The sequence below is a fragment of the Eucyclogobius newberryi genome, unplaced genomic scaffold (assembly GCF_026437365.1).
Source record: "Eucyclogobius newberryi isolate DKJ021-1_F unplaced genomic scaffold, fEucNew1.0.hap1 SCAF_1, whole genome shotgun sequence".
Lineage (NCBI taxonomy): Eukaryota > Metazoa > Chordata > Actinopteri > Gobiiformes > Gobiidae > Eucyclogobius > Eucyclogobius newberryi.
The window spans coordinates 37,508,062-37,533,771 of NW_027315723.1; the positions used below are offsets into that span (position 1 = coordinate 37,508,062).

Consider the following 25,710-nt stretch of genomic DNA (forward strand, 5'->3'; position numbering starts at 1 on the left):
CCAGACCGGGACTAAAGAAAGACCGTCTCCTAACTGGGTCTGGACCGGGACTAAAGACCGGCTCCGGACCGGACCGGGTCTAGACCTGGATCAGAAAAGGAGAAAAGAACTCTTCTAATGTTTGAAGTCCACATTTTATCAAAACAAGTTTCATTTATTTGTTAGCTGAAGATTTTGTAAAAGAGAAAATACGTATTTTGGATTTAAACAATATTTAAAATAAATAAATAAATAAAAAGGCGCTGCTTAACACGAGCTGCTTAATGCTTCATCTTCCTCATATGAGTAAATAAATAATAACAAAGTCATAAAAAATATATGTTATGATTATCAGACGTATACTTATCCAAGCTAAGAGTAACTTATGGACATAACATCTGATTTTGTATTTCATGTAAATATTAAGGTACAAAATCTGGTCATGAAAATAGTTTAGAAAAAAAAAAATCATAACTGGAGCAGTGCAAGAATCACAAGAAGGACACTTTTGTAGTTAAAGTGGTCTTTATTACAGCAAAGAAGCCAAACATGACAGATAATAATAATATTATGAGGCTTATAGATCAATTGTAGTCTCCATCCGGGCCCTCAAGCAGACATCTTCATGTGTGACTGTTTGAGGCTTCGGACTGGAAGATGGTGCAGTCGGGATTTCATTTGACATGTTCATTCATCGCTCTTCGCATGCTGTTGACTTGTTCAGGGCTCAATTCAACTCAGTAGTAAGTCTTTGTAAATGTGTAGCTGTCTTTGGGTCGGACCAGAAACAAAAACGTCGGCAAAATGTAGAATTGGTCTAAACAATACTTTTTGAATATTCCTGGAGTACAATCTTTGACCTTTGTATTTACAGCAGAACTGATGATCTGCCAACCATCAGCCCTCTTTCCAATAGAGCCTTTATGATAGTCTATTTACATTAAAATCCCTTTTAACAGATGACCGCAGGCCCATTCTATTATTGTATTTTATTTACAATATTTTTTTCTTAAAACATTGTGTTCACAACAGAAGCACATACTGTGTGGTATAAGCTTGTGAAACTTCAGTGAAGGTGTGGACTGGCGCCTTCGGTGACAAAAAAACATATTTAAGAAAAGTATTCAAACCGTGATGTGGACAAGAACACGCTCGAACAGCCCCTGTAGCAATGCAGCTCAAACGCTTGCATCAACAAATGATTAGGCACAATAAACTTGTTGGTTCACAGTCCTGCTAATTTCACCCACTAAGCAGATGCATGTGTAGGGAAAATGCTAAGCAGGAAATTACAATAAAAAGCTTTCCCCAACATTAGGGGCAGGTGCTTTTATCCACAATACGTGCACAGAAATGCACTGATTAAGACTGTCTGAGGCAACTACTGACCACAAACAGCAATGGCATTTTATACAAAGAAAACCACAATAACATCACATTGACTCAATAAGGGAAAACAAGACAATAGTACTGAAGTCCACCTAAATACTGAAAATCTATATCTAATGCTTTAATATACAGCTTTGATGGTGAAGCTCTTTTCCCAAACCAGGTGTTGCCTTTAGTACACTGTGTGGGACCGATGGGACGAGCATCAGGACTAGTAAGAGTAAACATAAAAAAAAAAAAGATTGTTCTTGAAAGCAATGAAAGTAAACAATAAATACAAACAATGTGCTTAAACTGTATAGACATATTTACACAAAGTCTTTGGCATATGAATAAACATTAGCTACAAAATGAAAATTCAACAAAAAGAGAAAAGTGTTGGCCGCCAGTGCACAAAACAAGAGGCCTGGGACACTTCCAATTCAGCTCAAAACATAAAGGGAAAAACTACTCCTAGCTTCCCATAATTTCAGTCAAAACGTCAACAAACCAATGATCTTTTCATCAAGATTGACTCTAAATTGTAAAAGTACCATTATCGAATTGGAGGAATTGAAAGTGCATTGGGCCCAGCCCTAAAATAACATGATTACGCAAATATCACATATGGTTTACATATTTCAAAATGCTCTAACCAGTAGACTGTTCATTTATGCTATTCAACTGAAACACAATGATTCAGTTTGCAGGTCAAAAAGGCTGCAGGAAATTAACACAAAATTAACAAGTCAGTTTCTCTTGGAAAATGCACATTTAGTGACGATCTTGTACTGCAATAATATGTCACTTCGATGATTCAGTTAAAAAAGATAAAACAAATGCTTGACAATGTAAACTTTTTTAAATTTTGCTGTCAGTCTTAACCAAGTAAATGAATGGGTTTAGAGTGGCTGTTGACCTGTGTGATATATTCTTCAATGAAATGATACAAAAATAAAAGCTACACAATGGATGGTGGATTAAAAAAATCACAATGTTATATAAGATTGTACCTGTAACAATGAACAAGCTGCAAATATCAACAAGAAGCAATGCCCCACTCATGATGTGGGAATCTAACTTGCAGTGAAGATGCTCTTCATGGCCAAGCGTGACATCTGCAGGCCAAACTGAGTATTGCAACTCAAAGTCTACAGTTGAGAGGAAAGAGACAGACATGTTGAATGGGCTCCAGAACATACATGGACCCGCTGGCACTGAACGCTGTACAATAATAAGTATATCCTCTTCTCCCTTGTCTGGCATGCTGTTTGATCCACGTCCAAGCTTTTCCCTTTAAATGAAGGTGCCATTTGTAGCTTTGTGGTGCAAAAGTTCTGCTTTTTCGGTTACAGAATGGCTGCTGATGTAGGGAGCTGGGACCAAACTTAAAGAAGGTATAAAGATGTTCTGCTCTGTCTCGTCTGGGTTTACGAAGACGACTCGATGAACTCAAGCGCGAGGTCATAGCTGAAGCGGTACTGCTCCTGTGAACACACACCGATAACTGGTTCATACAAAAGAAATATACACATTGTATGGCTCCAATGTGAAGCGGACTGTTGATTTAATGTTTTAAGGAATGGACACAACATACCCCAAAAATAAGTGTTTTTCATCATTCATGCCAAATTAAAATTCTAAACTAGTAGATTGAGACAACTGCTTCAATGAATATCTGGAAATGTGATTACAACTTACATAAGATTAAAGTGTATTTAAAATAAACTGGGCTAGTTTATTTTTCACGAAGGAGGCCAAAAATAAATGCTTTAAAACCAGAACTCAAAATAACTGCTTTATAATGTGTATTTAATCACACAAGGTAAACCTCTAAAGGAGGTGGAGCCTATAAAGTGAAATGTAACGTCAAACATAGGGGGATAAGTACTTAAAGGAGTGCCCCAGAGAACCACTGTCCTACAGTATATGAAGTGACATGACGAGTAAATGAAGTATTTGACTGACCGGAGTGTCCACCATGTTGGGCTTGCTGTTTCTCAAGGTCTTGACTGCGTGGAACACATCAACCACACTTTGTCTCTTGGCCATTTCACACACGATGCTGCAGGCACAGAAAACTCCACTCCGCCCTCCGCCATTTCTGAAAAAGAAGAAGACCATGGTTAACGCTGAACCATCGAGTCACAGTGATGCTGAGCCTATTATCCGATAGAATCTCATTATATTATAGAATAAACATGGTCAAATAAAGCACAGAGCAGGGTTTGCACACTGGAAATTACTATTGCAATACTGGAAAATTAGTGTCGGCTAAGATTTTATTTCTATTGAGTAGCCTGAATCTTTAGTTAGTCCATAAATAGGCATTGATAGTGATATTAAACACATTTCTCCCATATTTTAGACAGATATAATCCAATAGGACAACATGGCTAGCAGTGCCATGTGTTGTCTGTTTAACACAGAGTTTACTGGGTCATGAATCTCTGGAAAACAACATGAAATATAACTTGCACTCACAGACAGTGCACGATGGTCCTGCCCTCTCCCTCCTCTCCCTCGCGCTGCCACTGGTCCACTTGCAGAATCAGTTTGAGGAAAGAGCGCTTGGAGGCGGGGACTTCTCTATGCCCCGCCCACCCCAGATACTGGAACTGACGGACCATCAGATATCCTTCCTGAGGCTACGAAAACAAAAATACAAAATGCAAAATAATCAAAGCTGTTTTCCAAGGTTGAGTGTAAAAATGCTGTACTTACTCTGGTGAGGTTGCAAACTCTGAAGAGCCGGCTAATGACGTCGCAATCCATGGAGCAGGACATACATTCTACCTGGACAGGGCCGTAGCGCAGCATGCCCTCCTCTGGCCAGTACTGAGGACATCCCTGAGGACAAATACTTGGAGTTAGTACAATATGGAGAGTATTTTAAGAAAGTGTACAATTGCGCTCGCATTTACCTGTGCCAAGTCAATCTCATTCAACATGACAAGACTGGTGCATCCATAGTCGTAGACCAGACGCCAGAAGTCTTTGACAGAGTTGGGCAAAGGATGCTGCGTAACTATGAAGGCAGCAGGTTGTCTGTAGCTCTGCAAACAAAAACAACATTTACATTTTCCTGGCTGAGAAAGAAAATTGTGATTTCCATCATAATTTGTGATGCAGTTTTGTTTTTTTAATTTCCCATTCTCAAACATACATTGAGGGCATGGTGGGGCGGGGTGGCAACATGATCGTGCAGAGAACCTTCAGGAACATGCGTCACAATGACAGATCCACTGGGCATATGAACATGTGTAGAGCTGCACCATAAATCCAGCACTCACACTTTTTTATATGCATTTTACACAATAAATACACACACATTATGAATGAAAGACGGTGTTGTAATTTCGGTGAAGCTCTACACCACAGACACAGGGTCAACTTAGATGGGTCGGTCAGTTTTATGTTCAGGTGATGCTGTAATGACACATGACTCAGCTCTTCCTCACTAAAGACTGAACATAAAGCTGGTCACTAAATGAGCAAGGGCAGACAGATGGGGGTGGAGCTAGTTTAAACCAAGGGTCATTGCAGAGGTCAAAGGTGCACAGGTACAGAGGGGATGACATATTTGTACAAATGAACCTGGAAGCATAAAGAACTGAAGCCATGAAACAAATCCAGTATTGGAAATTCAAAGTGAAATCTCATTACCTGGAACTCTTCTGACAGCTTGTTTAGAGAGAGGCCAAAAATAAGTTTAACTAAGCCTTAGATTGAAAGATACCCCTTACATTTCTCACCCGGGAGATTCAAAATGAAGCTTTAAAATATTTGACAACATGCATTACATTAGTTAATGAAACCTTTGGAAAAGATCTACAGCCCCCCCTCTTTGGTTATTGTTTTGGCGACCTACACCACACTGTCACTTTACCTTCCCTTTAATTTTTTGAGTCAATGACACATGGGCAACACATTCACTGTCTCATGTTGCCAGTGTAAAACAAAAACACAAGTTTGGTGGCCAGAGAAGCTAGCGGTCTTTTCAGAACCTGGATTTGTCTCTAGCCTTCTGCTTGAACCACAAACACAGCATCACACAAACAGGAATGGGAGTCCGTGTGGAGTGTGAGTGCATGCTCTTTGTAACCTCTAATCCTCTAAACATGGGATCTTTTGTACTTTAGTGTAATTATGCATTTATTATTTATGTATTTATGTGTTGAAAGCGACATGCTTTTTTACAAAGGTATGTTCCCATTTTTTCTGTCCACTCTAAATGTATTGAAAATAAGCCCTGCACTGTAGCTGAGTATGACTTACATCCATCAGAGCGGCATTGATGTAGTTGCTGCTCTCTCCGTCTATAGTAATCAGGAAAGGCAGGCATCGGTCTGGAGGGAGGCCATCCATAAACCGGTTCTTGTCTTGGTTTCTAGGCAACAAAGCGATGCTGCAGTCTTCAGGCTGTGGCTGCGGAGTCACCGAGTTTAAAGTCTGGAAGATGAAAGGTTTTTTAGATTATTATATCATACAATAGAGTGATTTTGTAAGTAACAGAAACAAAAGGCTACAATAGTAAGTCTTATTGCAGGAGCCTATTTTCCACTTGATTATGCTCCAATAGAAAAAGAAAAGATAAAATAAAAAGAGTGACACTTACCTGAAACTCATCCTTTAAATGTGAGGAGTTTGTTTGGGAGTCGATGCGGATGAGCTCATAAAACGCAGCTTTGAACTCGCACACTGGTATGGCTGTCTCTCCACACAGACAGGCCTCTAGTATGGCATCATGGATGAATATGTACTGCTCCTGTACACACAATCAGACATATTCTATTGTACCAGAGGGAAACTAAACAGTCTGTTGATTCTTATAAAAGATAGAACTGCTTGAGGTGTTCCACTGATTACGCCGGCGTGATCATGACAACACACAACACCGTGAGTGAAGGGTGGAGGATGAGATGAAGTCATGACTGGCATCAAACACTCACATACAGCTTTAGTACATAAATAATATCAAATGCTGTAACCAACGAATTAAAACTGTGTTATTCATTAAATAAAGTGTTATCTTACCAAACTTAATCCAAATAAAGTGTAATCTCTATTCTATGCACATGAAGTAAAAAGTAGACGTTCTACCTAAATATTAAGTTTACACAATCTATTGAAGATTCCATGTGTAAATGAATAAATATACATTTTAAAACAATGTTATATATATAAAGTCTGTTGCCAAACTGAACACTTGAAACTACTACATTTCTAATTAGTGGGCAATATATAGAAATTTAATGCATAATAATGTGAATGTTGTTTTTTATATTATTGATTAATCTTTATTTAATCAGGTAAGAGCCCATTGAGATCGAGACCTCTTATTCAAGGATTCCCTGGGGCAAAATGAAAAATATGACAGAACACAAGTGATAAAAACACTTAAAGATAAAGACACTTCAACAGAAGAATTCTCATTTTCTTTTTTAATCGCTCAAAAACCCTTAAGTGAGACCAGTTTTCCTCAACCTCAAGTTCACTTGAAGGGAGTTCCAAACTGGAGGAGCAGCAGGAAAACGCTCTCTTTCCCCAGTCAGTCCTCACACCCCAGGCCATAATGCTCTCTGTGTGAGGGCACACAAGTAGGAAGGTGAACATTTACATAATAGTGTTATAGACTAAAAACATGTGTGAACCTCCTGCACTCAAAGAAGGCCGTCCAGCCTCGACATAGAGTTCACAGTGATGGGTGAGCCAGTCAAAACCTGGTGTGAACCTCAAAGCACAGTGAGGTACAGTATCCAGGGATTTTGCAGTTGCATTTATTTAGTTTTGAAGATGCAAATTTGTAATATTGAGTATACCGTTTTATAGAAGAAATGTTTCAAAGAGACTAGTGAAAAATTAAAATAAAAGAATATTTTCTTTGAAACTTTCAAATAAGTGTATACGGTAAAATTTCTGAAATGTCTGCACTTTTGTGACTCATTTGACAGACATTTCACATTTGTCTGATAATTAAACCTCAGCTAATGCATTCAAAGAACACATTTGTGTTGGATTGATGTAATATCGTCTGATGTCTATGTTTATTGGGATACTCCCAAAAAATATAGAGATTTTTGTCAATATTGCCCACAACTACATAAATCTTCAAACCTTTCCTTTGTACATGTTTTTCTGATTGGTTCATGATTTTTTTCTACTTGAACAATGCTGCCCTCTGGTGCTAAAACACACAAACTACCATCGATTGCAGCAGGTTTCCAAATTTCTCATGACACTCCAAGCACCCATGAGTGAAGGCATCTCCTGTTGAACACTTGTAAACACTTTGGATGTGGATGAGAATGGAGGATGGGTAATGCAGTCACCTCAGTCTGTACCATGTTGATCCTCCGAGAGCGCAGGGCTTTGACACAGTTGTAGATGTCCACCACTCCTTCTCGCTCCGCCATATCCAGCATTATGTCGATCACGATGAAACAGCCTGTGCGCCCGGCCCCAGCACTGACAAAACATTACAAAAAGATTAGGCTTTGATCGATCAAAAGCTTCTTCTTCACAGTACTGTAGGTGTAATAGGTGTTCCATACCTGCAGTGAACAACGATGGGCCCTGCAGAGGGAGGGTTAGATATCTTCACTCTGCGGATGAAGGAAAGTAGTCCCGTGGCGTGGTATGGGACGCCGTGATCGGGCCAGCCGGTGAAGTGGAACTGCTTGACTTCGCGCACTTCATTAGACCCACGCTAGAAAACCCAAGGGTAACTTTAATTTAACTGCACGGATTATATGGTTTTGGAGATACTTGAGTATTCAGACTACTTTCTCACCCTCTCCAGAGTAAATGTACGAACGACGTATTCAGCAAGAGGCTCGACTTCCACAAATGTCACTTTAAAATCTCCATAAACCTCTGCATCATCTGGCCAGTACTTGTAGCACTTAACCTGTTTAAAATAAAAGCATGCGTAAGCATAAAGGGGAAAAAGGGAACATTCTATTCCATTATTCAATTATTTAAAAAACAAAACAAACTCATACCCTGCCGACCTCCACCAGATTGGTTACCATGACGATGCAGGCGGACTGTTCCTGCCACACCATCCTCCAGAAGTCATAAACCGTCTCGTGAACTGGACCTGTATGAAAAATGCATCAGTGAGTAAAGTTATTATTTGAATATATTAATACAAAGGCGTCTTGTTTCGTTCTCTCACCCTGAGTGGCAATATAGTGGCTTGGTCTCTGATAACCCTGAAACGCAGCAAGAGGAATAATGAAGTCAATGCAAATAATAATCCATCCATCCATCCATTTTCTACCGCTTGGTCCCTTTCGGGGTCGCGGGTGACTGGAGCCTATCCCAGTGACTTCGGGCCTTAGGCGGGGTACACCCTGGACAGTGGCCAACTTGTCGCAGGCAAATAATAATATTAATAAAAAAAGATTCAGAAGTTAAAATTTCACTACAAAAATAAAATAAAAATGTGCATTATGTAACTTTTCTGGTGTCTGCCACCATAGAGATTAGATTATTAGTTTGTCTGGATTGTATTGAACATTTATATCCTGCGTTCATTAAATTACAGCTGTTTTTATTTCTCAAATATACCTTGAAAAACTTATATTTAAAAGTGAGCGGGGTCACATCTCCACAGATGAGACCAGTAACTTGACCTAATGGTGTCACCCACACCCTTGAGATCGATGCTTTGTGCTGCTTTCCAGTTGTTGAGTTCTGACATGTGAAATTAACACTAGAATACTGTCACATCACGGAATCCCAACTTGTAAACCGAGTTTATCTGAGTTAGACATCCAACATGGCTGCTCCCTGCGTTTGAATAACATTTTACATTCAACTGTTAAAACATTGACCGTACTTCTGTTATTTGCTCTTTAGTTCTTCTCTACTGCCCCCTGCTGTCATGCATTGTTGTGTTCATGTGGTTAATGTTGTTAACGTTGTTAATGTTTACACAGCGCTAATGACAAAAGCAGAAATTGACATTCAGATGTTGATTTATAACTTTAAGTTGTAATAACACTGTGCAAGGTTGATAAATTAACTTAATTGGATCCATGTTTTGGTTGATTTTAGCATCTTCTTGGGTTTCATTGTTTGTTACAGTCCATCACTGTTAGGTATTGCCTGAGTTCCAACCTCTGAGGACAACTGGAAAGCAGCATTGATTCCCTACTATGGAACATTACAGGCAAGCAATGCAAGCTCCATGGAGACAAGTAGGGAGCGGGCCCTTCACCAGAATGTTACGCAGTGCAGCTTTAAACATCTGTATGGATTTGAGTCGCATTTCAGGTTTTTATGAAATGTAAGTATCACCATACTGTAGTGTTATCATACTGTAATCTACTAAGAACTAGAGAATCTGGACCAAAAAAACTCTTAAACTTGCTCTCTTATAATTTGATGGGATATTCATAGACGTATTCCATTCTCAAAAAGCCCTGTTCAGCACTATATACGAGTAGTGCTTTAAAGCGGTTGAAGCAGACAGTGACAGACAGAGAGATGGACAGGTGTATGTTAGGGATGTGGGGCCGCGGTGCGTTCAAAGGCGCGAGGGAAAAGAGTGATACTTACATCCCTGTACAGCCAAATCTACAGGCCAAGGCACAGGCAGAAAGAACGTGTGTAAAGAAGGAAAGAGAGCACAACAATGTCAGTGAGAGTCAATCAGAAAAAGGAAAAAAAAAGATAAAGTTGTATTGATATAATGGAAATTTGAACAGCACATGCAAAAAAAAAAGAACTTGAAATTAGAGAAAGCAGATTGGACGCTTCTTGATGTTTTTCTGATCAGTTGTTAAGCATGAGGGCGATTCAGTGGCTCTACATACAGATACTACATACATACATACTATATACACACACTAAAACTATTTTGAGGAAAATTATGTACATTTTACCCCGTGTGCTTTAAATAGTAGAACTTTTCTCAGGTTGACTTTCTTTATCAAGTAACTGTTTAAAATCATACCTTGCTTGAGTAGTTTTTTTCAAAATAAATTGACCATTATATTGTAACTTAAACATCAAGAAGTGTCATTGAATGCTCGTGAATGATAACTTGAAATGATTTTCTGAAGCAAGCAACACATAAAGTGATGGTAAATAAAATGTATAAAGCAGGGAAATAAGTAGAAACTATGAAATAGCACAAAGTGAAAGACATGCAGATGGTTTGTGTTTCGATGTCAAGATGAGATGGAAACCCCTAATGGTGATTATGACTAAACTATATAAGCATAAATGTGTTGTATATCTCTATAATCTGCCTGACCTATTATACTGTATTGGATCATCAAATCGATTCATTGGGATGTGTAAATATTTGTATTCATATTAATTTTTCTTAGTATTGTTAATTCTGTTAGCGTGGTTGTTTAATCTCACTTCCGGTCGAGAGAGAACTCCGTTCACTTAAGTGGACAATGGAGGAAAAGCCGCTAAAATATGCTATAAAGTAGATTGATTTGTGTAAAATGTCTAGTCTACTTTTTAGTCTGTGTAGAACTTAATTTTCTCTCGTGGTCGAGCAATAATATAACTGGGAGAAGGAATACGACGCCCAGTTGGACTTCTGGAATAAAGTAAAAAGTGTTTAGCCGTATAGAATTATAATGCAAACCAAATCACATTTTTGCCATGTTTAAATATGAAAAAGTATTTTAAATTTTTCTTTTTTTCCTTTTTAATTATTCAGAAAGCCCAGTTTTGTTGAATTGCTGAGTTGTTCTGGCATACCAGAAGAACTTTTTTTTTTTAATTTTTTCTACAAATGCACAACTACCTCCAGCATCATAACCTTGGTGTGAGACAGACCTGATATAAAGGGCTGGACACCACTGGTCTAACTTGTTACAGAAAAAAAAATAGGCATACAAAAACTGTCAAATGGATGACTGCAAGACATATGGATGTGAACACTTGTTTAACGTAAAAAAAATTAGAACATATGAAGATGAGCTCGATGCATTCCATGGTCTTTGATTGGTGGGATGAATTAATGTGACGCAATAAAGGTATAGAGGCCGGACATACGAGCGAGGGAGTGTGGTTTCTCTGGTTTCGTTGGGAGCCAATAGTAGCATTCGATGCGTTTCCACTTACATCGATGTAGTTGGCGTTGATGTAGTCGGAGGAAGGGTCATCTTCTATGGGCTGGAGAATAACCCTAGAGTGGTCATCTGTAAAGAGACAAAAACAGTGTGGGTTTAAGAGGCCAAAGCAACAGCATTTAAAAACTATGGAGGGTGAACAACAATGCATATCAGTCTATTCATGTTGAAGCGACACTTACAGGCTATGATATTGCCGTAGCGGTTCTTGGTGCGGTTCTGATCCTTCTTGGCCACATCCCAGGTGGCGGATTGACCCTCAAAGAAACTCTGCATCACCAACAGTAGAGATAAATGACAAAATAATGATTACAAGGCAAAAGTTACGACCATAAAAGTTGAAGTGCGAGAGCTGCAGCACTGTTATGGTTAATAAGGTGGAAAATGGAACATTTTATTAAGGGCAATTTGAGGCTTTGGATTTGTGTCCAGACATTGATAACTTCAGCATATATTAGCAGTAAGTATTTCAAGGGTTGGACATAGACATAACTCCCATTGTGCATTTACAGACCTTTTAACCACAATAATTACATACACTAGACACATTCACCCTGGTGAGATGAAGTGTCTTGCTTCAGGGCACAATGTCCGAATGCGCTGATAGTAATGAGAGAATATAACCATTACAAGCCTCATACATGTCACACTGCTGTGTGTTTGGATTGTGTATAAATAATGAACCTTGCATCATCATCAACACAATCAAGATTTTATTTTGGATCTGCCCAATGAAAATACAGTTCAATTAATACAGAATGTGTGGCTCTTTTCTGACATTGTAAAATCCAACAAGTCAAGAAAAATGAAACACCACTTGAATATTATAACACTGAGAAATGTAAAAGGAAATATTCTGCATTTTCCAAACAAAAATATATTGAAAAGAGTAAACTCGGACATACTACTGTGATGTTTTCATGCTTATCTTGACTTGCATTCTGGAGACTGACGCAAACCTTCACCATAATGCCTATGAGCCTAACCTTAATTAACATATCATATCATATAACATATCTTAATTTTTAAACTATGTGGTTGATCTAATATTGAAGGATATATCTCCTCGGGACCTAGAGTGCTGGTCCCTATGACGTGTGCCCAGCTACAGTACTGTTCCTACCTCGTACTCCTCCTTGAAGCCGTAGCTGTCGGACGTCTTCATGAGGTTGATGTGCTGCAGCAGGTCGGCGACCCTGATGGCGGGGTGCAGCTGACCCGTCTGGTAGGGCGACTCTGTGCCCTCGCAGTGGTATCGCGGCACGTCCAGGAGCCTGCTGTTCTCCGCTGCCGAGGCCGTGTGGTTCTCATCTGAAAGTAAAGCAGCAGATTATAGAGCTTGACTTTTTGTATATTTGTCATACGGAAATTACTTTAACTCGGATTGCAGACATGTGCAATAAAAATAGTAGAGCTGTCAAATTGAAAAGATTTTTCCCCCTTTAACATGACAATTCATTGACATGGTCTCTACTCACCAGTTATTGGAACTACAAGTCAAAGCAGCAGAAAAGGAAAAGAGTAACAAAGTTAGTGCGATTAAAGACTATTAGAAAGAGTAAATACTGTAGATGGGTGACCAGAAAGCATTAAAATGGCCACTAAAATGGAATGTATAAAGATCGACAACACAGGGGCAAGGATAAGGAACGATACGATATACAATGCCAAGAACAGATGAGAATGATCAGTGATGCATGTGCATGATGTGTCTAGTGGGCTTCAGCTTCCTATTTTATGCAACATTTTGAGGACTTTTCTCCATTCATGAGATGTATGTTTTTATTAGTAAATTGCTATCACAATAGTCTTAATTTTTCATAATTCTGAAACCCATAGATAGTATTTTATGTAGTCAATAAAGCATTGGTCTGCAAATGGTTGGCAAGAACCCACAGTTAAACTGTTTATATGCTCAACTTGTAATAACACACTTTGTCTTGACCAGGAGATCAACATAAATATTCATCATCATAATAACAAAGGCTTCAGTTCTGACTTAAAGTCGTAAATGGTCAGAGAAGTATAACAGTTTTGCTAACCACCTAATTTCCCTTCAGCACCATTAGTAAAGTGACTCATTCTTCAAACTAAACCGTGCTCTACGGACGTGTTAGCTCATTACGGACTTATAGCCTCGTCAGGCCAATTAACAGCAAAGTTGACCCGACACTGAATATAAATTTGCGACTTCCTGGAACTCCTTGAAGCCCCGTGATATGATTGGCTGAGACAGACTTTAGCTGCTGCCTTCACTCCGAATTAAAAAAACACAGCCCAGTTAATTAGCACAGTTTGGTGGCACCGTGCATTGCGAGGGCCTTTGGGGTACGATGGAGCTTTGCATCTCAGCCGCACTGTCAACACAAGACTAAACTAAAGATAAACACATCCAAAGTTGGGACAATATGCGGCTTGGCACTGCGTTCACACTTCACACGGCACTAGCACCAAACCAGGACGACAAACAAGCCTAAAGGAAGAAGATGGGAGATACTAGCACAGACTTCCAAGCAGAAAAACACTGCATTTCTGCCAAGGTCTCCAGGCTGTAAGATGTGCCCGTCATTTCTAAGTCAGAGTGTTTTGTAATTTGCGAAGCCATTTTTTCCCCCCCAACTGACAAATTGTCAGTCCCCTCTTAAGTGCTACGTGTGTCGTTTCTGGAGAGGCGATGGCAAGGCTTAAAACAATGGCAAGCTGTGGAATAATGAGGCCTCAGAGGGAGTGCAATGGTAATTACTGTGAATATCAATAGTGATTCACTGGGAACATGAAATATCGGGGATGACATGAGTCTGGCAAGTTTGACAATGTGTAGTTAGAGCTACATTTAGAGTACAATTTTAACATTAATACGATATTGTGTACGATATTGATAATTTCATGAAAGCAATGGATTATAAATGTGTATGAACTGTATATAAGTAATTTCATCTAACTTTTAGAAGTAAGGCAATAAGAGAAATTACTTCGAACATTTTGATTATAGTATGGTATGCTTTTGTCTGTAGAGAGATAGTGTTCGTCTATACATTAACCAGGTTACAGGACTAATGCTAATTTAGACCTGTAGTCCCTCAGCAGGCTGGTGTAAATAGTGTAATAAAGATTAAATCTACATAGAAAAACATGACGACAAATTAATTCAGCAGAGGGTCACATATGGTTCATCTGTTTTTGCGTCTGGACAACCTTTATTCACATAATTCATTATGAGTATTTAAATTAAAATGGCTGCTTTGCTTGTGCCTGCAGGGCGACCACACCACTGGTCAGACAGAGGTGAAGGCCAGAGCCGGACTCAGTGGGACGCAATAATGAAGACTTTGACTGTGTTTGACATTTTAAGTGCAACAGTCACCACCAATTAAGGACAAACCAGGCAATATAACTACTGAGACAGTGAGACAATGGGACAGGCCCACGAGTACGGGGGGGGGGGGGGGGGGGGGGGGGGGGAGTGTGGAGATGGAGGGGTGGACTCTATGGGACACTGTGAAGCTCCATCCATGCTAAACATCTCACCTAACACCGCTGTGGGGACCAGGGGGTCGTTGGGCACTGTAGAAGGAAACACGGTGAGGAACTATGCACACTATTAAGCAATCTTAACAAAACTATAAGAAGCTGTGGAAGTTAAGGTCTGATTGATATCATAATAAAAATAAAATACAAGGTTACAAGTATGCAATGTATAACTGAGTTTACCATTATTGTGTCTCAAAAAGCAGTGTTATGAAGCATCTATGTAAAATGTAATGCAGTAAAAATAGTTTGAGGTACAGATGGTCACATATTTCAGGTAAGGTTCAAAACATTTTAGACATTTTTAATTGTATAAAACATTTCTGTAACTTGTTCTTCAATTTGTCTGTTCTCTCATTAGTTGTAACATCCAAATTTTACTTTGTGAAGCTGCATATTGATCTCTCCTAAACAATACTTGATATGAATTACAAAACAGTTCTTGGTTCATTTGTAAGCGCCAGAGACAAAGATCACCATTGAAAGTTATTAAACCTACATCTGTTGTTGTAGCTGTGGCTGTCCATAAAGGTCACAGCCATGGGGTCCTCTCCGTGGAGCGTGCTCTGGTCGGCATAGCTACGGTCCATCGCGTTCACCATGTGAGTCATTTCCTGCCGCGTCGTCCCGATGGCGTCTTTACGTTTTTTCGCCAGTTTCCTGTTTGGAGCAGAGACATAAAAGTTACACATTTATATCTCTTCGAAAATTAGCAAGCCCACTGACAAGTGCCTTACAACGAAGTTTTACGTAAGGCTGAGGACTGCAAGCCGTTATAGAAACTTTCAAGCCAGGAAAAATACCAAGCAAGGAGAGTAGAGGAGAAGTTTTCATGGTAATGGCAGCATATACCAGACTTAGAGAGGGCCGCTATAAGGACAGAATCATCTCACGTAAACCAGGGAAAAGTAGAGAAACATATGAGAAGCAATGGGGAGAGCACAACTAAAGGTAAGCATGAGTTTAAACCAAGCCACCACCATATAAACTGCTAAAACAACTACTACTATTTCATTTTGGTATCTTCATTTCATATGGTTGTCTTTTGCTCTTTATGGCATTACCCGCTCCAATAATACAGTCTGTGCCACGAGTATAGTCAATCTTTGTGGCTGAACGACAAAGCAAACAAGCTAAATCTAAAAAGACCTGCGTTGTACTTTTAGCATACATTGTTTTTTGAGCCAAAGCTTATGTTTTGATTTTAACGTTCTTATTTATCATGTTGAGTTGTTTTTCTAGCATCAGACAGGTGCCCGGTGAAGAAAAATCACGTCTGCAAAAGCAAGCGTCAAAGTATCGCTGTTTAAATGTTCTCTCTCGGTGCGCACGATCCATCAAATCCTAGGGCCATCACGGCGAAGGGATTAATACGTCAAGCATGACAGAGCGTGCAGGAGCGTCTGTACCCAGAGCCGTAGATACACATCAGTTTGAACAACATGACACTGGACACATCCCGCAGTGTTGTAGCTTGGAGTGCAACGACAGTACTGTGCTGAAGTCTGCTGCTGTTTTGAATTTGTACGCTTTAGGAACACGGCTGTAAACAAACAGAATGTCCATCAGTGTAAGGCAAAAACAGAGACGAGGCTTGTGGTGAACAATAAAGCTCAGGGACACGTGGCTCTGTGAATTGATCTATAATTTACTCACTTTTTACCATAACAAAGAAGCTACATAAATAATATTGCTTTGATTTTAGTGCATCGAAACGGTGCCTTGGATTCTCACCAAAAAGATCAATTCAGGCGTTTTATTGCATCCACAAGATTCATGTTGTCCAGCACTTGTTAGTTTAAAGCCATTTTTCACAATACCTAAACTTTGGCACAGTACTGTACTTGTTGTAAAACTGATACTATGAACAGCTCGGACTTCTTCCTGACGAACACACATTAAGCATGCTGTTTTTATTCAATATTTTACCTCCAGACTCCCAAACCACACCAACTCCACCTCTACGATGCATACAGGTCAGTGCGCAAACACTCGAGGAGCAGAACAGGTTTAGCTAAATGATCACAAAGATAAGTGCGCTTTTTCACCACTTGCTGATGCAAATTTATTTAAGATGTAGTATACACATTGTAAAGAATTCTGAGTCAAAATGGGAATTACGTCCATTAAATCCATTCTATAATTAATTTATTGAATGTATTATGTATTTAATAGGGACAGATACAACAGACACAGCATAACAGTACTCTGATGCAGGTATCACCGTGTTTATAGCATGGCTAATTCAGAACACCAGTCCCTAGAAGGGCTTTGAATAGAGGCGATTTCACTAAACGCTACGATAAATGAAAGTAACAATATGATCTTACATAGTCTACGTCAACATTTATGTTATATGGTTTGACATTTTATAGAATCTTTTGAGGAATGTTGAATTTACCAATGCTTCCTTTTCGTACCAGCCAGCGAGAAACGAAGAAGAAATACTCAAAAGCAGAATATCCCATTAGACCTTTGTTAAAAACTAGCAAAGCCAAAGAAGCCGCCATGTTTGTTCAACAGAAGTTAGGCCCTCGGCAGAGAAGCACTGAGCCGGTCAGGATCATGATACCTGTGAGGTGATGGGCGAAGGATGGTCACATGACTACATGCACACAAAGAGCTACATTTCACAAGTGCAGCATCCTTTTTTCAAATAACACCTCAGGTTTATTGGAGTTAGCTTCAGAGCAACTTTGGAGCATGTAGAGGGCACCAGGGAGAGGTCCATTCACTTTCAAGTTCATACAAGACATTACCAGCATTATGGGGTCAAATGGAAAGTTAACACTTCAAATATAAAGTTTTATGATGGTCCTAAACAGTCCAAAGTGAATTGACCTCTGTCCTGGCAAGGCGTCAATGAAGATGGCTTTGACTGGTTGATCAGCTGAAAATGTGTTTTTCTTGAAAAAAGTATACTGCATCTTTAAAAGAAAAAAACAACAACTAAGCCACTAAGTCGCCCAATAGGTAACAGCAGCTGACCGTTGGTTAGTAGTTTACTTACAGGTAATAAGAGTATGAATAGTAGGTCCTCCTGGGGTTGTGAGCCAATCAGAAAGCAAAGAATGAGACACAAGGGTCATGAATATGCAAATAAGGACAAAACCTGCTGTCCTGTTCCAACCAGCATCCACAGAAACAGAAATAAAACCACTTTGAAGGCTTCCACTATAGCCTAAGGCTCATGCACGGCTTCAAATACAAACTAGGGGCTCGTTTTGAAACTATTGCTCAAATAAAAAATTGATTTTCGCTTCCACATGCGGTGTTTGGATGGCTAAACACTATTCACAAATCATGCACTGCAACAGCTGCCCTGGCTGACTTGTGTTCCTACATTCACCTGTCTATCCTATAACTCTGTAACAGCTTTCAGTAAAGAGCTAGCACGATGCTAGAATCATGTCCCACCATTTAAAGATGCAGTATTGTTCAAAGCTGAAAAAGGATCAATGGGATAATGATGATTGATCTCCCCAGAAACTACCGTCAACTCCACTTATGCCAAATATCAATGCTGCAAATACTTGCTGTTTTTACTTCTTTTATTATCTATTTATACTAAATATGAGAAATACACAAATTATTGGGAATTGAAATATGATGCACCTTTGCAACAAAACATTATGCCCTTATTATACAATCAAGAAATTAAGCTAATTGTAATTTTGAATAGATGCTTTGTAATTATATGATATTGATTCACATGTGTTGACATTTTGCCGTGAATGTTCTGTCTTCTACAGAGAGCAATCTTTATGTGTATTTATTTTATTCTGTTTCTTACACTGGGTGGCCTGGCTGATGCAATGTAATTGTATACAGACTTGGGACTGGCACTATGTCTGGTGGTCCCTGGTGATCAGTGGTGGTACAATTTAAGCCCACATCCTTTTAGCCATAACCTAAATATAACATAATTACTCTTTCACTCTTTCAAACAACTGCCCCTCCTGAAGTCATTACAGTGAAGTGTAAAAAAGAGATTCCTTTAGTTCATTACAGAGTTCACTTTCTGATTGTTTTGGATGTGCCAAACATCATCTTGATTACCTCTAATGAGAGCAAGGGCTGGGTTTTTCTAAAGCCTGAGGCCAGACGAAATGTTTGGGGGAAATTAAACTTCTCTTTTCTAAAGCTAATATCAATAAAAGATTATCCATATTGCATGTTTATGTGCAATAACACAAATACACAAATATAGATAGTGTTATGTCTTTACATTTTCAATAATATTTAATGGTAACTATAAAATTGTGGAGGCTGTTCTGATACAGTGTCACCACATGGGGGAGCCCTGAACCTAATAAAAGCCGACTATGAGAGCTGCTATGACTCTCGACTCTTTACACTTGCACTGTTTTTGAGCAAACATGTTATGCTTACACATTTGTATATATTTATTTAAATTTTCTATTAAAGGTTTCAAAAGTACACCGTCTAGGATCGACTGAGGCTAGTATATCATTTTGTAAGGTTGTGTATACAATTGTTTCCATGGGGAGATCAACATTGATGGTGGATGGATGGAAGATGGTTTTACACTAAAGCGAGGACCGCACTGCCACACAACAATAGGATGAGTTTAATTTTTTAATCCATGGGTGTGTTGCTACTGTCAGTGCACACATCAAGCGCTGCTGTAAATATTTCAACATTATGATTTTGACGATATTGTCAAGGTAAAAGATGCCGTGGTTGACTGTCTCTCACCTCTTCTTGACGAGGAGGATGGCCACCAGCACTAACAGGATGAAGACCAGGACTCCAGCGCTTATTCCTGCTATTTTCACCACACGGTCGGCTCGTTTCTCAGGGTCTGGAATGACTTCTGGCTCCTCTGTTGCACCTAGAAGCAATACAATTCAATAATTTTTAAACTTTTTAGTATTTCAACCCATCCAATAACAATGTTACAATAACGGCATATTTCTACATACTATTTGTGTAAGTTGGAAGTGAAATATCTGCATTTGCAAATCAAAAACAATCAACTGACCACTGAAATCTGGTGATTCAATGGGCAAAGGCTCATTTTGTATCAATAATAAACTTAAATATTGCATATAAGACCCCCCTCGGAAACACAGTGCTCTAGTTTCATAGACTTCATATTGACTGGAAGCCTGCTACCCAAATAAAGCTGAATGTTGGCACAGTTTGACTATTTACAAATCCTTCTGTGACTTCAGGCAGCACAATGATGCCACCTAACAGCTTTGGGGGGTTCTCGGATGGTTTCTCAACAAAATGCCCTGGAAACAGTCAAGTGGTGCAGGTGATAAGGAAACAGGCGGTATTTAAAAGGAGACTCTAATGATGTGATTAAGAGCAGAGTTAGGTAAGGCTGCACAGACAGAGGCTGACACATACGTCATGGTAATATGCATTTATAATGTAATTATAGCTCAAGCTCTGACAAGCCTCATTAGAAAAGGGTTTATTAGTAATATGCCTGGTGTAATGACAGATCCTGATATATTATCACTGTCATTACCAAGAACACTTCAAACATATACAAATATTACGGGTTCATTTTGGGATGTATACATTTTGATATAATTAGAGAATTTATGTTTAATGATGTTCTAAAATCCTTATGATGTGGGGCCTAAACTTGGCCATGGTGCGATGCCCGCTTGAGAAACCATATCGTCATAACATTAAAAAGTGACATTTTATTATTAAGTAATCATTTTCTATGATCTATACAACTAAATGCGGATAAATGTGTGTAGTTTTTTTTTTTTTTTTCCTGCAGCAGATGGAGCGTTCAAAACATGTACAAATGTCTATCTATGGCTTTGTCATGGTGTGAGCTGATACAACTCCACTACTAAAGATGTTATGACATTGAAAAAGAAAACAGAGCTAATAAATATTATAGTGTATTTATGTAAAGCACTTTTCGACCTTCAAAGCAATAGACACTGTAGGTGAAGGGTCTTGCCTAAGGACACAACTACATTTCCTCTAGCGCCCACTGTGGCACCTGGTGTTCTAACAGTCTCCCATCCAAGTACTAACCAGGCCTGTGCAGCTTAACTTCTGAGGGTTGACGAGATCAGGCATTGGCAAACAGGTATGGCCTAATTCTTTTGGCTTCAGAAATGTCAGCTTGCATGTTATCATTTTCCGTGTACCTGGACCACCTGCAACTTCATTTACACTAAATTGATTTAGTTTTTGTTTTTTTTTCTTCCCCCCATCGCTTTAACACACTTCTCCAATCAAAACTGACATTTGCAAAACAGATCACAAAACTCCAAAACTGAACAGGCCTGTGATATATGAAAAACAAAGTGAATTTATGAAGAATGTTTCAAATTATATGATGCTACAGCCCTTGTTCAGAGAAATGTTTGAATAAAAGGATCAAACTAAACCAAGTATGTCGGTGTAATCCCTCATTCGTCCAGGCGTGTTCCATAGTAGAAAAAAGCTTCAGTTGTAGTCATCTGGACTCAGTTAGAAAAAATAGACGTTTCGACTCTCATCCAAGAGTCATTGTCAATAAAAGAATTTAGGTCGAGAACTCCGATATTAATACTGTTCTGTGGTAAGACCCGCCCATTGGGCGGAGCCTTTCTGAAGTAGAAAGAGTTGTTTGTTTCAACAGAAACTCCCCCCTTGTATCTACCGAGCTAGCCTATTCAGAATTTTAATGGGCTATTAGAATCCTCATTGTCTTTGTGAGACCCTGGCTCAACCACCCTGAGTACCTGATTAGCATCTAAATGTCCTGGTCCTGGTCTTCTACCTTTCCAGGGGTTCAGTATACCATTATAGATACCAGGGAGATTGAATCTTAGCCCTCCATTTCTGTTTAAAGAAGGTCTTTCTTTTTTAACAAAAATAGCTTCCTTGACTCCTCTTTCAAACCATCTTTTCTCCCTGCTTAAAACCTTCACCTCACCGTCTTCAAACGAGTGATTAGAGGCTTCAAGATGGAGATGCACGGCGCTCTGTGGTCCTGAACTTGTATTTCTTCTGTGCTGATAGAGCCTCTTGTGTAGAGGCTGTTTAGTCTCACCTATGTACCGTCCTTTACAGCTTTCTTCACTGCATTGGATCGAATAAACTACATTGCTCTGTTTTTGAGTCGGCAACTTGTCCTTAGGGTGAACCAGTTTTTGTCTTAAAGTGTTTCCTGGTTTAAAATAAACAGGGACTTCGTGTTGTCTAAAAATTCTCTGCAGTTTTTCCGACAGGCCAGACACATAAGGGATAGAAACACCCTTCCTTCTCTGTTCAGTTTCCCTTTTGTCCTGCTTCTTGGTTCTCTTCACTCTGTTGAGAGCCCAAGCGGGGTAACCACAGGCTGAGAGGGCATTTCGGACATGTTTTTCCTCTTTCTTCTTGCCATCTGAGCTGGTGGGCACACCTTGAGCTCTGTGTTGTAAGGTTCTGATCACTCCCAGCTTGTGCTGTAGTGGGTGGTTGGAACCAAAGAGCAGATACTGGTCCGTGTGTGTAGGTTTCCTATACACTTCTATTTGGAGTTTCCCGTCCTCTCCTCTGATCGTGGAACAATCAAGAAAGGCCAAGCGATTCTCCTTAGCGTCTTCTCTTGTAAACCTGATATGTGGGTCCACAGCATTGATGTGATCAGAGAAGGTTTCCAGCTCTTGTTTCTTAATTGTTACAAAAGTATCATCGACATAGCGGAGCTACAGTTTTGGGGCTATGCCTGAGAATGAGGCCAGTGCCTTCTTCTCAAAGTGCTCCATGTACAGGTTGGCCACTATGGGAGAGACGGGCGAGCCCATGGCACAGCCATGAATCAGTCTGTAAAATTGTCAATTTTACAGACAGATTTGAGAAGAAGGCACTGGCCTCATTCTCAGGCATAGCCCCAAAACTGTAGCTCCGCTATGTCGATGATACTTTTGTAACAATTAAGAAACAAGAGCTGGAAACCTTCTCTGATCACATCAATGCTGTGGACCCACATATCAGGTTTACAAGAGAAGACGCTAAGGAGAATCGCTTGGCCTTTCTTGATTGTTCCACGATCAGAGGAGAGGACGGGAAACTCCAAATAGAAGTATATAGGAAACCTACACACACGGACCAGTATCTGCTCTTTGGTTCCAACCACCCACTACAGCACAAGCTGGGAGTGATCAGAACCTTACAACACAGAGCTCAAGGTGTGCCCACCAGCTCAGAGGGCAAGAAGAAAGAGGAAAAACATGTCCGAAATGCCCTCTCAGCCTGTGGTTACCCCGCTTGGGCTCTCAACAGAGTGAAGAGAACCAAGAAGCAGGACAAAAGGGAAACTGAACAGAGAAGGAAGGGTGTTTCTATCCCTTATGTGTCTGGCCTGTCGGAAAAACTGCAGAGAATTTTTAGACAACACGAAGTCCCTGTTTATTTTAAACCAGGAAACACTTTAAGACAAAAACTGGTTCATCCTAAGGACAAGTTGCCGACTCAAAAACAGAGCAATGTAGTTTATTCGATCCAATGCAGTGAAGAAAGCTGTAAAGAACGGTACATAGGTGAGACGAAACAGCCTCTACACAAGAGGCTCTATCAGCACAGAAGAAATACAAGTTCAGGACCACAGAGCGCCGTGCATCTCCATCTTGAAGCCTCTAATCGCTCGTTTGAAGACGGTGAGGTGAAGGTTTTAAGCAGGGAGAAAAGATGGTTTGAAAGAGGAGTCAAGGAAGCTATTTTTGTTAAAAAAGAAAGACCTTCTTTAAACAGAAATGGAGGGCTAAGATTCAATCTTCCTGGTATCTATAATGGTATACTGAACCCCTGGAAAGGTAGAAGACCAGGACCAGGACATTTAGATGCTAATCAGGTACTCAGGGTGGTTGAGCCAGGGTCTCACAAAGACAAAGAGGATTCTAATAGCCCATTAAAATTCTGAATAGGCTAGCTCGGTAGATACAAGGGGGGAGTTTCTGTTGAAACAAACAACTCCTTCTACTTCAGGAAGGCTCCGCCCAATGGGCGGGTCTTACCACAGAACAGTATTAATATCGGAGTTCTCGATCTAAATTCTTTTATTGACAATGACTCTTGGATGAGAGTCGAAACGTCTATTTTTTCTAACTGAGTCCAGATGACTACAACTGAAGCTTTTTTCTACTAACAAACTAAACCAAGTTGCAAAAACTGTGATAAAACAAAACTGTTTAAATGATGTTGATTTTCTGTCAACTCAGAGGTCCAAGACAGCGTTTATTTGACCAGCAAACAAATGCTACAACGCGGCATTTCTTGTTAGTTGTTAGAAAAAAACCATAATTATATTCTAAAGACAGGCAGACACATATCCAGTGCTTTTTCTAGTCTCTGGGTCAATAGCAGAACAAAAGTAATCATTCCTACACACTCCCAGTCTTCCCTTTCTGATTTAATTGGTCTTTCTCAGTGGAGCAGGACGAAGTAAATCAATTAGATGTCTTCGAGCTGTAACCACACAAACATTTGTAATAAGACTCCTTCAACAGTTCAATCGACTGCAAGTTTTCATATTGTTTTTCGGTTCATCCCTGGCACCACTCCACTGGTCTCAAAGGGGAATCGCTGCTGAAATGTGATTTGACTGGAGCTGCCCGGGACGTCTCTGCTCCAGTGTTGTTGAATATTACTTGAGCTCAAACTCATTTTGCTGCATGATGACTTCAGAGAATTGAGCAAAGTCGCATGATTTGGTCTGTTTTGGGATATAATTTGCCAACTCTATGCGCAAGAGTTTCTTGATGTAAAGTGGAAAGCTTAATGGTGAGATTGCGGGCATATTAAAGTAAAAAAAAGCATCTGTTTTTTTGCTCCTAATCTCTATAGCGATCATAGTTCATGCGCTGGCATAAGAACATTAGCCGGCATTACAATAATCTGAATAATCCAACAAGACCTACACAAAGCACTCTATTTTAGTTATTTAAAGATCAATTTACGTGTGTTTGAATAAGAAATCCATCCAGTCAATAATGACTTGAAGAAAACATAAAGCAATAGGGACGAAATTAAGATTTCTGCACAAATCTAAAAATAAAGCATTTTATTCATCGCAAGCCCAGAAGAAAATGCTGAATGCTGAGTTGACTGACATATCTGTCAGATCTTTCTTTGGACAGAGAAATGGACAGAAAAATGTCAAGAAAAGTTACTGCATTTAGTTTTAACACTAAGGTGGAACTCTAGCTTACAATAATATAAATTCCTTCTACTAGTCATTGTTAACATCTTCTTCCACTAGTTTATTCAACGTCTAGTTATTCAAACCTTCCCTTTGTGTTACCAAAACAATGTCCAAGGTTTCACCTGCTGCACTAATTGCGCATCAGACTGAAAAACATGACTAAAATGAGAAATGCAGCCCTGTAAAGTTCATGATTCATTAAAGGGGCACTTGATAGGTCACAAACTGATCTGCGTGCTCTGACAGATCGACAGAATGGAAAAACCCCACCTAAGTCATTGGCTTTTATCATTTAGTGTCAGGTTTTAACTATTGTCCTGCTGTTCTTCACAGTCAGTTCAGTCAAATCCACATGGGAGGCAGATAACAATAGTCGTCACAGCAAAAGGAGAAAAACAGTTAGTGAAAAGGGTTTGGACTTGACCTCATAATGCCGGCGGAAGCTCTTAATGTAAACCGCATTTGGGTCAGTTCACTAGCAGTCACAAGCCACAAGCCCCCGGGCACCAATGACGAGATACAATGGCGTGGATGACCTAATGGGACCGTCCTGTGCTG

At 39.6% G+C, this 25,710-nt stretch overlaps 1 protein-coding gene across 1 annotated transcript in view; it reads right to left on the reverse strand.

Moving 5' to 3' along the window:
• Window positions 1-485: 485 nt before the first annotated feature.
• ptprk (protein tyrosine phosphatase receptor type K) overlaps window positions 486-25,710 on the reverse strand; it is a 107,024-nt gene continuing 81,799 nt past the window's right edge. The window contains exons 20-41 of the mRNA XM_072445534.1: window positions 19,701-19,836; window positions 17,992-18,021; window positions 15,481-15,641; window positions 14,982-15,017; window positions 12,932-12,943; window positions 12,577-12,764; window positions 11,636-11,723; window positions 11,377-11,522; window positions 9,916-9,933; window positions 8,528-8,564; window positions 8,352-8,449; window positions 8,141-8,257; window positions 7,902-8,056; window positions 7,680-7,815; window positions 5,966-6,115; window positions 5,626-5,799; window positions 5,014-5,031; window positions 4,272-4,403; window positions 4,072-4,197; window positions 3,832-3,995; window positions 3,316-3,451; window positions 486-2,834 (exon numbers count right to left, since the gene is read on the reverse strand). Of these exons, the coding sequence (XP_072301635.1) occupies window positions 2,778-2,834; window positions 3,316-3,451; window positions 3,832-3,995; window positions 4,072-4,197; window positions 4,272-4,403; window positions 5,014-5,031; window positions 5,626-5,799; window positions 5,966-6,115; window positions 7,680-7,815; window positions 7,902-8,056; window positions 8,141-8,257; window positions 8,352-8,449; window positions 8,528-8,564; window positions 9,916-9,933; window positions 11,377-11,522; window positions 11,636-11,723; window positions 12,577-12,764; window positions 12,932-12,943; window positions 14,982-15,017; window positions 15,481-15,641; window positions 17,992-18,021; window positions 19,701-19,836 (2,315 nt within the window). The 3' untranslated portion in view covers window positions 486-2,777. The remainder of the gene's footprint in view (window positions 2,835-3,315; window positions 3,452-3,831; window positions 3,996-4,071; window positions 4,198-4,271; window positions 4,404-5,013; window positions 5,032-5,625; window positions 5,800-5,965; window positions 6,116-7,679; window positions 7,816-7,901; window positions 8,057-8,140; window positions 8,258-8,351; window positions 8,450-8,527; window positions 8,565-9,915; window positions 9,934-11,376; window positions 11,523-11,635; window positions 11,724-12,576; window positions 12,765-12,931; window positions 12,944-14,981; window positions 15,018-15,480; window positions 15,642-17,991; window positions 18,022-19,700; window positions 19,837-25,710) is intronic.